A 15,619-nucleotide genomic window follows, 5' to 3' on the forward strand; every position below is an offset into this window, starting at 1 on the left:
AAAATATATAAAAATGGTAATTAGTGTCTGCAGTGACAGATATAATTGTTGCAATAAGTCTTGTCACCACAATTAGATACTGGTGACATGGTAGAATTTTATGTATCGACAAAAATTACTAGTTGCGCTCTTAAGTCAGTTATTGATGTTTACTCCCAAAGGCACTGCCAGATTTCTGACAATGAATATTTGAAGAGTCACATTGACATCATGTTTCTCACGAAAGCTGGAGTGCTGTTTTGTTGTTGGATCCATTATGAACTCCAAACAAATGCTAAAATGTGGTAACAATTTCCGTTGCAGAAAAAGAAAACACAAAAGGTGTCATTACAGTACCAAATGCACTTTCATTTTAGAGCCACCTGATATACATAAATCTCTTCCAGTTAAAAGTTGTCATTGCCATCTTGAGCATCAGTGGTGTCACTATAAATTCCTTTAACCAAAATATGCATCACATAATGAATAATATTAAGTGTACAATTTCTACCTTTAATGTATTTCGTTTGTGTTCAAACATTTCTTGCCACCACTTCTAAGTGTTTGTGCGTGCCTATTTAAGTGGGAACAGCCTGAAAAAGCAATTTTACTGTTTTCTAAAATTAAATGAACAAAACAGTAGCAATGTTAACTATGCAACATGACACTGTATTGTCACACTGTGCTGCATCACTTTTCACTGACACCAGTTAAGAAAAAAAAAATACTTTGCAGAGCCATGCAGAAATGATTCTCAATACTAAGAAGAAATGTTTTTCATTTATTAGGTACAAATTTTATATAGTATTAGCAACTTTCCTTCTCTAGAATACTCTATGATCTTAGTAAAATTCTTGTGCATATTGGTGCCAGATAAATGGATCCTGCTGTATTATTGCCAGTGTAACAGGAAATGAGGAGGTATTGAATAGAATTGGGGAGAAGAGAAGCCTGTGGCACAACTTGACTAGAAGAAGGGATCGGTTGGTAGGACATGTTCTAAGACATCGAGGGATCACCAATTAGGTATTGGAGGGCAGCGTGGAGGGTAAAAATTGTAGAGGGAGACCAAGAGATAAATACACTAAGCAGATTCAGAAGGATGTAGGCTGCAGTAGGTACTGGGAGATGAAGCAGCTTGCACAGGATAGAGTGGCATGGAGAGCTGGATCAAACCAGTCTCAGGACTTAAGACCACAACAACAACAACAGGAAATATTCTCCCAACCCACTCCTCTTTCCTCACCAGAGCCTCTCTGCATGAAATTAGCATTTTTATCTCAAAAAGTTAGTTTTAACTGGCACTATACCACCAACATTTCTAACTCCAGTTAAAATTGCAAAAATTGCAGCTCAGTCAAGTCACAGCACCACAGCGTAAACTCACTCGGCCGTTGGCCGTACACACGCACCTGTCCGTGAGTGTGTCAGATCGTATTCCACTTCAGCTCACTGCACGAGGCAACTTGTCCCTAGTCAATATCCCTTTGACAAAATAATATTTGTACTCTTTAATGTCACAAATCTCAGAACGGTACCAGCAAGTTCGGTCTCGATTGCGAAAAAACGGCACTGAGAGGTATTCACATCCAAATAACTTTTATCTTTTCTAGAATTCCTAGAGCGAGTAGATTGTGAAGACTTACTAAACATGTCATTTACTCTGCAACTAGATGCTGGAAGCGTCGAGAGAACTGCACAAGTTCTTCCACGACTGCAAGGATGTGCTGAGCCGCATTCTGGAGAAGCAAAACTCGATGTCGGAGGAGCTGGGTCGTGATGCCGGTCAGGTTTCTGCCCTGCAGCGCAAGCACCATACATTCTTACAGGACCTGCAGACACTCGGTGGCCAGGTAAGAGGACCGCGGGGGCTCGAGAGTTGTTCTCAATTCTTTGACTCGCAAAGTAATGGTAATGGTTGCTGTGACATCACTTCTTCGTGTGCTTTTTGACTTGCATTTTTATAACGGTGTTTGTTGTCATATCTGTGTTGGTTTTATGAAAAATGTTTGTCTTGTGATAACCATTCAGATTTACTACTGATAAGTACATACAGGGTGTCCGAAAAGTCTTTCCCTGATTACATAAATTGATAACTCAGACTAGAAGTAAGATACAAATATGAAACTGGTGTCTAATTGTTTACAAATTATCAAAGTTTTTTTCACACATCAGTAAACTTCCACATGAGCACCCTTGGTAGCACGTAGCACATCTAGGCGATATTAAATTTCCGTCCACACATTAGCCAACATCACTGGAGGGATCGATTCAACGACTGTGGTTATCCGTTGCCGCAGGGTTTCAAGATCTGGTACACGTGTTCGGTAGACCTCGTCCTTGACATAACCCCATAAAAAGAAGTCTAATGGGGTTATGTCAGGAGAGCGTGGAGGCCAAACCGTTGGCCCATCATGACCAATCCATCGCCCAGGAAAGGTCACATCGAGATAGGCACGGACGTCCAAGCCCCAATGAGGCGATGCACAATCTTGCTGAAACAAGACATCGGGGTGATACTGAAGCATCTGAGGAACAGCATACAGTTGCAACATGTCCAGATACACTACAGATGTGATGGTAGCCTCAGCGAAGAAGAGTGGCCCGATATTTCGATCGTGCAATAGCGCGCACCAAACATTCAGCTTTGGACTGCCTCTGGTGCACTCCATGACCTCGCCATGGGGCTGGGAACCCCAAATGCCCACATTATGGAGATTCACTACTCCACTGACAAAAAGGGTCGCTTCGTCGGAAAAGGCAATTCGTCTGAGATAACCTTCATTGTCCTCAATACGTAATAGCATTTCGACCGCAATGTCATGTCGACGTGTACTATCATTGGGCAACAAGGCCTGAATGATTTGCACTTTGTATGCACGAAACAATAAACGTTTGTGTAAAATGTCACGGAGAGAGCTTTTTGGCATCTGTAATTCACATGAGACCCTGCGCACCGATTTCTTCGGACTTCGCAGAAAACACTGCCTTAGAGCTTCCACCCTGTTTGCTGAGGTTCTTCGTCGATCAGACCTCGGAAGGTCAGCAACCAATCCTGTGTTCTTGAACCTCTCATACCAGGCTTTAATGCTCTTGACATCAGGTGGATTCCTTCCAAATGTTGTCTGGAAGTGTGTCTGCACTGTGGTTGGTGATCGTGTCTCCTGGTACCACAGGACACACTGTGCCTTCTCCTGATTTGTTAACATGGCTTCTTGGGCACTGCACCTCATCCACTACTTACATACTACGAACCTAAAACAGAAAAAAAACTTTTGATAGTTGTAAACAATTAAACACAAGTTTCATATTTGTATCTTACTTCTAGCCTGAGTTATCAATTTATGTAATCAGGGAAAGACTTTTCGGACACCCTGTATATTCAGTTGAATTGAATAGCTAATGTGTATTTTCCACTCCTAGCGAAGACAGGTTTACAGTAAATAATTTTTCAATTTGAACTGTGTGTCACGATTACCATTACAACTGTAGAACTTGGTTTTACTTACTCAGTTTCTTATTTATATTGACTACAATAGTTGTAACTTGAACTATTCTTTCCTGATGTTATTAATGCTTCTATCCAAAACTGTCTGTAGTATGTGTGTCAAAATATCAGACATGATATGACAATACAATCACCATTTTGTTTACGTTGTTGCAGCTTCACATCAACACTTGCCAAAACTGACTGTGAATTATTGTAATTTCTTCTTTATTTCCCATAAATAGCAAGTCAAATGCTAATGATTTTTTTACGTTTGAATGGTTTGTAGCCAATACATTATTGTTAAATGAACTCTCTTCCCCAAGAAGTGTTATAGGACCTTTGGTTTTCCTAATGTATATAAATAATTTAGGAGGCAATGTAAGTAGCCTTCTTTGCAGATAATGCTGTCGTTTATCATGTAGTCAAGTCATCAGAAGATCAAAGACAATTGCAAAATGCTTTGGACAACATATCTGTGAACACCTAGAGGATGCAACAGGTCTACTAGAGAGACTGCCTGCACTATGGCTCTTCTGGAATATGCTACATGGTATGGGATTTGTATCAGGTAGGACTGACAAATGAAATCTAAAAAGTTCAGAGAAAGGCAGCTCATTTTGTATTACCACAAAATAGGGGAGAGTGTGCCATAGATATGACTTTTTTTTCCTTTCTGCAGGGAGATATTTTCACAAAATTTCCATCACCAACGTTCTTCTCTGAATGCAAAAATTTTTGCTAATGGCTGCCTACATAAACTGAAATGATCATCATAAAAAATAACAGCAATTCGAGCTTGCATGGAAAGATTTAAGTGTTCATTTTTCTCGCACACTAGTAGAGAATAGAATGGCAGCAAAAGAATCTAAAGTGATTCAGTGAACCCTCTGTCAAGCTCTTATGTATGGATTGCAGATTAGACATGTTGGTGTGAATGTAGATATATTGTTTGTGTTATGTCATATCTGTACGCTGATGTTATTAATATAGCCCCATCAGAATTGCTGAACATCAAAATACTGTACTTGGTTTTCTTTATCAAATTTAAAAGCATAATTACTGCTGATCATCAGTTAATTTTAAACAAATCAAAGAGTAGACAATCATTAATGTCTGTTAAGAACAAGCAGCCAAAGCAAAGATAGTGTTAGTGATGTTTCAGTCAGTCATTGTTGAAAGTTAGTAAAACTTATTACAAAAACTGACTCTAAACAGAGAAATGGGGGTAAATATATACTATAAAATTACAACTCAGTTTATAAGAGTATAATGGAAAATGAGAAAACAATGGTAACTCCTCATAGCTAATGGTGTAAAAATGTGAAAAGTATGATAATATTGGCATGCTGCAATTACAGTGCATTATTTTGGTGTTCAGTTTGATCTAATGGGACTAAATTAATAACACTGCCATACAGTTTTTGGGTGACATGAAACTAGAAAATGTTTCCTATTATGTATAGTCATTTACATAATTGCAACAGTGCAACTGTTTAAAGTAAATAAGGAATTTTGTACTGTCTTACGACAAAAGGAACATATACCATCTGTTAAATGTTTAACTGATAAAACTGACTTGTGGTCAATAGTTTGGCAATAGAACTAAGCCATATTTCAAGCTACAGGATGAAACACCGGCTTTAAGCTCATGTAATCTTGTTTCTCCTCAACTTTAAATACAGCATCAAAATTATGCATAAACTGGTTGAAGAATGGTACATTTTTGTTTCAAATTCTGTCAAAACAAAAGTTTCTTAACTCTGCAGCTACTATCCACTCACAGTGTCCAACTTAAACTTCCATTTAGCCTAGGCAAGTTCTTGTGAATCATTAGTATTAGGCTTTTATACAACTGTAACAAGAAATTTCAAATTTACAGAGACTTAAGTGGGACAGTGAGTTCAACATTAATAATTAAAAATATTTGAAACAGTTAATCTTCATGTATCTTAGTTTTACAGTTAACAAAAGTTTGTAAAATACTAATTTTAAACAGTCACTTTGAAGAGATGATAATTCCAGCTCTAGTAGGTAACTATTTTGATTGTCTTCATTTACAAAGGTTTCAATTCCACTTTCAGTTCCAAAGTTAAATTAGTTCATCTGTAAAACTGGCTTCGAAATCATATTGACACTTTAAAAAAATAATGATGACATTTTGCAGTGTTTTCAAGAAACTGCAGTCTGGTAATTCTTCATATGTTGCACAAAAATTGTGTTGCATGATTGAGTTTCTGTCTAACATGAGTTTGAAATGATTGATTTGACTGAACAGAAATATGTATGAGCATACATGAATTTTCAAACTGTAGAGTTTTGTAATCTTGAATATGAAATGATGTCACAAAACTTTGTGATTGGCTGGTCATTAAATTACGTCCAATGGTGTTACATAAGGATTTGTAAATGTGGAAGAAATTAACATTACCATTAATATACAGCAATGTTATAATGCGTTGGATAGTGCATATTTCCTACAGAAAAGTGGTATTGTAAACGTCTTTCAGTGAACATTATATGAAATCGAAGGTTGTTACCTTAAGTAATATAAGATCATTTTTAAGTGTTGTGTTATCACACCTCTTGCATAATTGATTGTATTCAATGCATTTCAGATTGTTTAATGTTTCTGCTGTACACAGACACTGTGATTATCATTAACTGTAACAGGTAGTAATAATGGACATATCCATTTATTTCATACAATACTTAACAGCTTTTCACAATTGCCCTTAGACCTAGTCAATTATTAAACTTTGAAAAGAATCTCTGCACAAATTTTCAGTTAATGTAAAAATGCTTTTGACTGCATACAGGTGGAGGCCATTCAGGCATCTTCAGCCAAGTTGCAGACGGCGTACGCTGGCGAGCGTGCCCGTGAGATAACGGGTCGTGAGGCGGAGGTGGTGGGGGCTTGGAACGCCCTGCAGGCCCACTGCGAGGACCGACGCCAGAAGCTGGGTGACACGGGCGACCTGTTCCGCTTCTTCTGCATGGTGCGCACGCTCATCCTCTGGATGGATGACGTCGTGCGTCAGATGAACACATCTGAGAAGCCAAGGCAAGTCGTTTTGTGATACACTGCTTGTTTGGTGACCACCTCCTGTTGTTGTTGTTGTTGTTGTTCTTCTTCTTCTTCTTCTTCTTCCAATATTGGTCCTCTCTGGAACATGTTATTTCCACTACACTTTTCCTTTTTCTTGCATGGTTCCTTAACTTTTGTGCAGTATTCTCACACTTGTTTCCTATGCTGCTCCATACCTTTGATCTAAATTTTTGCCAGTTTCTACTTTGGCTTATCTGGGAGGCCCAGGTGCTCTTGGTGTTCGTTCTTGAGCAGAATACGTTTATGGACATTCTCCACTGTTATCCCCACTTATTGCAAGTCTTTCTCTACTTTGATAAACCACACCTTTATGGGTTTCTTGTTGGGAAAGTAACAGCAGATCAGATTCTTCAACAGTGAAAGACTCGTATGAGCAGTATGCCTATAGAAAAAGATTCTCTTACTTCTAATTTGTTGACCACACTTTCTCTTCCCAAAGCGAGGCAATCTTCGACGTATAGGGCAACCGGTCTTACTGTGCAATAATGTCGCATCTTTGCACTAATTGAGATTGACTTTTCTTGTATACCCTTACAGTAGCTAATATGCTGTTTACGTTTTTCTGATCAATGATTCAAAGATTTCTTTCTCAGGAGAGCTTGGCTTTCTCCATTCTCCTAGAAATAAACTTCTTCGTCCATCCATTTCTCCTTCTTCTTCCTCTAGTACTCTGGTGACCTGGTTTTTTTGAATAAACTCAATTTGCTTGTGGGGGGATTTGGTTTCTTGTCTTTGGTGCTTATGGCTTCACTTCATTGATTTGTCATGCCACTATGTCTAGCAAATTGGAAAAAGATTTCCAGATCTTCTGCAACAGCCTGGGAGTCAACTGTGAAATTCTTGTTTTAAGATGTAAACCTGACTCCATTTTCAGCACCTTGTCACTCATTCATTTTCGCCCCATCTGTTAACTTTCTGAAGTACACAGTTGAAATGCAAAGGTAAAAGTCCATCTCCTTGCTTGCCTCGAACCTGATTTCGAAAGCATCTGAAATTTCTCCCATAAACTTCACTTCAGAGGTGGTGTCGGGAAGAGTCTGGTATATAATGGCTCTTGTTTTCTTATATAAGCCAAATTCTTTGAGCATTTCAAGAAGAGTTACTCAATCAATTGAATCTTAGATCTTGGTAAGATCTAAAAAGTTCACTACGAATTTATATTCCTACATTTTAGGTAAGAGAGAACACATTTAAGATTTATGATCTGTTAGGTGCCTGAATGCAACTGTTGACTTTTAATTTAGCTTTGTAATGTTGAACAGTTTTGATCTTAGGTAATTTTCGAGTACCTACATAAATTCATTAGCTACTTGGTCATCACAACTCTGTGAAGGCAGATTTTGCCAGACTGGTCACATACACAAAGACACCACATCTGAGTGTGTATGTTGTATTTATAATTAAAGTTTTGTGTGAGTAATAGAAGTACAAAGTTAATTGCCATGCTTTGTGCACAACGTATACAACAGACCAGTGTGGCAGTATTTGTCATCACAGAATTTTAATGACCCAACAGCCAGCAAATGTAAGTATACGTTTGTAAATGGCTCGATATTAAATTGCATAATAGTACAAAAATAAGCTAAAAATAAATAGTCGAAATTGGTATGGAGTCGCTGAAGAAATTAATATTAAATGTCTGGGCTCTAATGATTTCTTCTTAGCCCAAATGGCTACTATTCACATGTATAAGTACTGATCTTATCTTTATCAGAGGCCACAGTCATCCAAAGTTTTTTTTAAATTAAAACATTTTTGTTGTTTGAGTGTAATTATGTTTATTGTATCCACTACTACATTTTCAGCTTTGGAACCATTGTAAAGTGCAGCACATCGTCCTTTACACACATGTAGCCCAAGTAAAACTGTCCATCATGCTCTTAGAAAATGCTGTTTCTTATGTGCTCGATTGTACAGATGACAATGCTCTGTATGAAGAGAGTAGCAATGGTGTTACAATGACTCACGATCATCTGAGTATTGATTTAAAACAATACATGTATGTTTATATAATAATTCAGTAAAATTTCTGTTTTGTAGTTTTTCTTTTCATTTCTAAGTCACTTTCTTTGTAGATATGTGAGGGTATCCTGTCAGTTGATGAGCCTGTGTCACTACGAGTGAATAGTAGTGTGTGTGTGTCTTATGTGCCTGTTTATGTGATAGTTATTTACATCTTTCTGTCCTACTGTGGCACATTATTGGGGGTTTCTCCATAGCAGAGGTCTATTTGGTCTACCGTAAGCCTGTGCAAGCCTCTTCGCACCTTTGTTCTAAGCAGATGTTTCGTAACTTGTTTGTCGAACAACATTGACAGACGTAGGAGATGCTGCAGCAAAAAGGTTTTCTGCAGCGATGACAATACTTACAGTTTGCACTTTGTTGGGGTCACTTGTGCTGTAAATGATTCTGTGTAGAAGAATTATGTTGTTGTTGTTGTTGTGGTCTTCAGTCCTGAGACTGGTTTGATGCAGCTCTCCATGCTACTCTATCCTGTGCAAGTTTCTTCATCTCCCAGTACTTACTGCAACCTACATCCTTCTGAATCTGCTTAGTGTATTCATCTCTTGGTCTCCCACTACGACTTTTACCCTCCACGCTGCCCTCCAATGCTAAATTTGTGATTCCATGATGCCTCAGAACATGTCCTGCCAACCGGTCCCTTCTTCTTGTCAAGTTGTGCCACAAACTCCTCTTCTCCCCAATTCTATTCAATACCTCCTCATTAGTTATGTGATCTACACATCTAATCTACAGCATTCTTCTGTAGCACCACATTTCGAAAGCTTCTATTCTCTTCTAGTCCAAACTATTTATCGTCCACGTTTCGCTTCCATACATGGCTACACTCCATACAAATACTTTCAGATTGCTTATAATATAAAAAAAAAAAAAAAAAATCTAATAGGGTACCCTGTCTAACCTCTGCCAGAGATGATACAAATCATTCTCTTGGATATGTAGACCTTAAAAATACTTTGAAAAGACCCATATACGACTCAAACGTGAATTGTGGTACAGTCTGTAAGAATATTTAGATAGATATTGCGAATTCTCACTGCTGTTAGCAGTGTTTGCAATGTAACAGTAATTTTAAGTGTCCAATAGGCTAAATTAAATTCCATGCAAATCACTACAAATAAATCTACTCCCCACAAATCTCTAAGAGGTGGGGCTGCTTTGTATTTTGTGCATCTTTGATGAGCCATATTTGTTTTGGTTTGTAAGTACAACTTAAAAAGAGGGTAAATCATTATTGTTCCACTCCCACGTCTCATCACATTAGAGGTCAGATTAACTCGAGCAAATACGGTATGTCACTGTCATTAAATTGAATGTTTGGAAATGAGATAAACATGAAAATAAAATTAAAAAATGAAGCTGCAAGGGAATTGCCTTTCATATGAATAAATTACTGTTGCTGGATGAAGCGTATTGTTGGTTACTACTTCTTTCGTTCTCCCAATGCTCCTAATTGACTTGTTTGTGTATTGTTAGGTGGTAGTCTCTCTTTATTGGTATTGTGACATTATAGGGATGTGAGTGGTGTGGAGCTCCTGATGAACAACCACCAGAGCCTCAAAGCAGAAATAGATGCGAGGGAAGACAACTTTACCTCGTGCATATCTCTTGGCAAAGAGCTGTTGGCACGTAACCACTATGCGAGTGCGGAAATCAAAGAAAAGCTGTTGTCGCTGACCAATCAGCACAAGTCTCTGCTCCACAGATGGGAGGAACGATGGCTTAACTTGCAGCTCAGTAAGTAAAACACCCATTTTTTGTTCTTGCCTGTGTAACGGGGTTTACTGATAACATTGGGTAGTCTGTTGATAAAGATCAGGGAAGGACTTCTTATGTCAAAGATTAACAGTAAAAAGGAAGTTAAACGTTAACAGTGTGTATGAAGTTGTTTTTATATATTTAAACATATTTTAAAACTGTGTTTCAGTCTTGGAAGTGTACCAGTTTGCCAGAGATGCGGCCGTGGCGGAAGCTTGGCTGATCGCACAGGAACCATACCTCATGAGTCAGGAATTGGGGGTATGTATTTTGCAAGAAAATATTTTTTGGGTCATAGAATAATGTTGGGTCATAGAATAAGTGTCAGGAAGTCATTTCTGAAAGTATTCGTATGGAGTGTAGCCATGTATGGAAGTGAAACATGGACGGTAAATAGTTTGGACAAGAATAGAATAGAAGCTTTCGAAATGTGGTGCTACAGAAGAATGCTGAAGATTAGATGGGTAGATCACATAACTAATGAGGAATTATTGAATAGGATTGGGGAGAAGAGAAGTTTGTGGCACAACTTGACCAGAAGAAGGGATCGGTTGGTAGGACATGTTCTGAGGCATCAAGGGATCACCAATTTAGTATTGGAGGGCAGCGTGGAGGGTAAAAATCGTAGAGGGAGACCAAGAGATGAATACACAAAGCAGATTCAGAAGGATGTAGGTTGCAGTAGGTACTGGGAGATGAAAAAGCTTGCACAGGATAGAGTAGCATGGAGAGCTGCATCAAACCAGTCTCAGGACTGAAGACCACAACAACAACAGAATAATTGCAGGTGCAAGGTCAAGAATCCCAACAATGGGTCTGATTAGCCCCTCTAGGGCCAGGGAGCAGAACTTTACCTATTTTTGAGAGCCATAGAAATGTTGAAATAGTTGACCTGTAGATGGTAAATATACATAGGACAGAAGCAATATTGTGGGGTGTAGGGAATAGGAAACAGTTTCTGGTTTGAGAACTATTGGATGTGCAAGCTTTATCAGATGGTAGAGGATGCAAAGATGTACCTGAAAGGTAGTGCTATGAAACTGCTGTGACAAAAATGAGACACACAGTTTTATGACGGAGTTCGCTTAGTTAAAGGCGAGGAAAAATTTGAGCTGTAAAATTAAAGACTGGGCAATGTATTTAAGATGGGGTCACATATTAGATAGTTACAGCAGGACTTGGATGTGTGTGTGATCAGCTCTCTGTCCATGACTTTAATTCCAAAATAAATTGGCCCCTTAGCCATGCCCTTTCATTATTGTCATCACCGATATTCTGCCATTGCAGCCTCTCTCTCTCTCTCTCTCTCTCTCTCTCTCTCTCTCTCTCTCTCTCTCTCTCTCTCCCCCCCCTCTCCCTCTCTGCCACCCCCCACCCCCCCTCCGTGTGTGTGTGTGTGTGTGTGTGTGTGTGTGTGTGTGTGTGTGTGTGGAGGGGGGGGGGGCGGGGGAGCTTACCTGAATTTCACTAACAGTATTTGATCTGATTAATCAGCCACATGGTTTAGTTTGTCTAGTGTTTTCCAGCTGTGATTTTAATATGTTAATAAAACCAACAGAAAGCAACCAAAATTTAGTCAGTGAATAGTGTTAATCACAGATTTTAAAGTTTTCTTTTATGTGGTGAGGCTAAAAAGTAAAATTCGTGTAGAAATGGTTTGTTCAGCTTACTCATACATGATTCTTCTTTTCATAAGGCAGTTCAAAGAAGCATTCATTTTTAAATTTAGATTAAGCTGTAGTAGGCCCTAAATTCTCACAAGGATACCCAGATAACAATCTTGACTTTAGCTGAAGTCTTTTTACTGCAATTTTGGATATATTTCCAGTTCCTGAAAACTATGTGAATGCACAGAATAGATTCCTTTGATGTTAGCAAATGTACTCGCCAAAGTGAACTCGCCAACTACAGTCATCCCTCTTTATACCTTGGAGATACAAGTTATGAACCATTTTTCTTTTCCAGCATACAATTGATGAGGTTGAAAATCTAATAAAGAAGCATGAAGCCTTCGAAAAATCTGCAGCAGCCCAAGAAGAACGCTTCAGTGCGCTTGAAAGACTTACGACGGTAAGTGCGGATGCCATCTGCGGTGTTAAAATTACATTAAAGAAACAAATTCTACCGTTGATAAAGAGGAGGAGGAAAATCTTGAAATCTCACTCATTGAGTAACTCTGGTAAAGCTAAAATGCAGGATTGCAGCATTTTGTCTGGAAATCTACTGTAGTGCCATCAATAATATCCCACAAGAAGAAGTTAAAGGTAAACTTTTGAAATTGTTTGGGTAATTGCCTGTTGTGCATGAACTAATTCATTGTTATTTCAAGTTGCGGTTGTGGGTGTAGCATGTAATCTCGTTGTCTTAAGTATTTTATGTATCTGCTTGACACAGTTACATTTCTTAATTTTTTAAATTATTGGGCATGGTAATTGATGGATTTGAGAGCATGAATGTGGTGAATTGTGGCTAACAATATAGTGTGTCACTGTTGGTAATACTTTCTGCTACACCAAATAATTTTTATTATTTTTCTCGTAAGATGATGATACTGTTTTCCCTTCCAATACCATGTTCCTGTGTTGTAGGTGATTTGATGATGACATGCATACAGCAAAGTTTAGAAATAAGATTGGGCTAACACCTCAGATTTGCAGTCTATTGAACACTGATGTTGGGGTGAGCCTCTTGTATTTATTTCCTGATTCCGTCCGAATTATATTTCCTGTTTTATATCTTTACATTCCATTTACTCTCATGGATTCTGTTGCTTTTGCCTATCATCTTATCTACAGTACCAGAGGCTTTTTTTCCCGTGCGCACATGCATTCTCTCACACGCACACAGTTTATTCATCCCACAAACTCGTACGTGCTACTGGTCCTTAGTAATATTCCATGGATGTACATAAGACACTGTCACTGCTGAGTGCATGAACAAGAATTTCATCATCAGTAGAATTTTATCATCATAACACCACCTTCTGAGGTCTAAAAGACCATTGTGGTGCACAGCAATCTGCGTGCAGATCAACTACTTCAACATGTAAGAAGCCTGAAATGATTAATGGCAGGAGCAATCTTCTCAGAAGCATCACAAATTGATCAAAACTCTCTGGGAGCGATCAGATAAGAACTGACCAGGGCAGATGTGGAGCATTGCTGCACTAATGGGGGCTGGAAGTTGTCCTTCCGAATGTGAATGCGAGCAGAAAACAGTACATCACATAACATTTAATAGTTCTCTCAGAGTATTCAAAGAGACAATGGAAGACCACAATTTGTATCCAGCAGCTTCTGACTGGATTTAGAGCATAGACATAGAGCTACAAACTCGTTACAAGCTGGAGAGGATGTGTATGTGTATAGAAATATATATATTTCTTGTAAATAGGTGTCTAGCATTTTTTCTGTCATCATATGATAAATAAAATTAATAAATTAACCTTAAAGATAAAATGTTAACACATACCTATGCAGCGCATCCACTCCACATTCACATGCTTATACTGATAAATACTGAGGGGACTCGTCAACTTTAATGTGCAGGAGATACGGAACAGCTTGCGAGGTTTTCTGTTGCAACTCTGGAGTAGAGTCCAATAATAACCAGTGCTCGTCCTAAGATGACACTATATTAGACCGACTGGGGTCCAAAGCTGGTAAATCGGGAGCCTGTTTACAGTTCCTCCACAGATTACAGTGTCAGTATGTTTCTCAAAAGTAAAATTTTATTGAGAGGATCGTAAAGTTATGTGACGACAGAACGCTGGCCAGCATTTACTTTCCACAGATGGAATTCCAAGTACTTGCTGAAAGAAGTCCTTAAAAGCATAGTTATGAAAAAAGTTTGGAACTTGCATGTTTCTCCTCAGGGAAGAAAGAGCAATTGTTTGAGTAGGAGAGTCCCTCTCATTGTAAAGGTGACACACACAAACATGTGAAAGTTCTACGCACATTATGAAGCTGACAGCAGAATGTGATTTAGATGTTCCAGCTTGTGTGCCACTGAATATGGGCCATACTTTGATACCAAGTTGTTAAATGAAGTTTGGTCGTTAACACAGCTTGAGCTGTAATAACAAGATGTCTTTCATATCTTAGGCAGGGCGTCCCAGGAGAAATTGTCAATATTCATGTCAAGAACAATCATTCAAAACAAACGGAAGTCTGTTAAACATTGCTTCTATAATGCATACCTCAAGAGCTATGAGCTCTTTTTCATCTTTGATCCTGTGAAAGAAATCTCTTCTACTGCAAGCCCTTTGCTCTCCATAGTTTGGAAGGAGGTAGTAAGGACCAAAACAAGACAATTTTGTCTTCTTCATGTGGGCTATAATATGCATACTTCAATAGAAGAGATGCTTCACAGTAGCTAAAATGAATAGGCTCATAGCCTGTAATGTATGCATTTTAGAACCTATCTTTATTTGACATTTTTGCTTTGCGTTTTTCTTGTCATGTCCCTGAATATTGACCATTCCTCCTGGGACACCCTGGATACATTTTCTGTTGGTGCCTTAAATCACGTCAAATGAGGTGAGCCTTATGTTGGCTCTTTAATCATGTATTACTTCCTTAATGACACACCTGATGCATTCCTTTAATCCCTTGCAACTGACCCTGTTTTTAACTTTCTCCTTTTAAAGACGCAAAAATAACAGAATAGGTTTTTAAATAATTGGTGCAACAGTCGACTAATCTCAATGAAAGGTCACAATAGACTTAACCTGGGCTATTTTTGTTGTAGAATGGTCTTTGTTAGTTTTTATTTAACAAAATGGTGCATTGTAGTTGTTAATGCTTCTTTTAGTAGTGTAATTTGTGCATGTAATTCTAACTGTTGTTGACTTGTAGAACAGGTTGCACTGTGATGTGGTGATTACTTTGTCTGTAGTTTGTGGCATGTTAAGGGAAAAAAGGTTCAATCTTTTTAGTAGAATAAAGACCAGTATGGAGCACATAGTGTTCAGTTTCCAAGACTGGTGCCCAAATTTCAATTTGTTCCCATCACTACATCTTCGGGGAAAAATTAAGCTGTCCTTGATTTCCTTAGAGAAAGAGACAGGCTTGTAATGTATCCTGTATTGTATTCAATGTGTACATTAAGCAGGCAGTAAAGGACACTGAGGATAAATTTAGAGAAGAAAATAAAATTCAGGAAGAAAAACTTTGATGTTTTCCTATGGAATTGTAATTTTGTCAGAGACAGCAAATAACTTGAAAACAGCTCATAAGATGAATTTTAGCAAAACTAAAACAATG

At 38.3% G+C, this 15,619-nt stretch overlaps 1 protein-coding gene across 5 annotated transcripts in view; it reads left to right on the plus strand.

Moving 5' to 3' along the window:
• Positions 1-15,619, plus strand: part of LOC126425232 (spectrin beta chain) — a 535,456-nt gene that overhangs the window by 454,365 nt on the left and 65,472 nt on the right. For all 5 annotated transcript variants that reach the window (XM_050088190.1, XM_050088188.1, XM_050088189.1 and 2 more), the window contains exons 31-35: positions 1,653-1,832; positions 6,286-6,530; positions 10,111-10,334; positions 10,525-10,616; positions 12,321-12,425. In XM_050088190.1, coding sequence (XP_049944147.1) covers positions 1,653-1,832; positions 6,286-6,530; positions 10,111-10,334; positions 10,525-10,616; positions 12,321-12,425 — 846 coding nt within the window. The remainder of the gene's footprint in view (positions 1-1,652; positions 1,833-6,285; positions 6,531-10,110; positions 10,335-10,524; positions 10,617-12,320; positions 12,426-15,619) is intronic.

The sequence above is a fragment of the Schistocerca serialis genome, chromosome 10, assembly GCF_023864345.2.
Source record: "Schistocerca serialis cubense isolate TAMUIC-IGC-003099 chromosome 10, iqSchSeri2.2, whole genome shotgun sequence".
Taxonomy (NCBI): Eukaryota; Metazoa; Arthropoda; class Insecta; order Orthoptera; family Acrididae; genus Schistocerca; species Schistocerca serialis.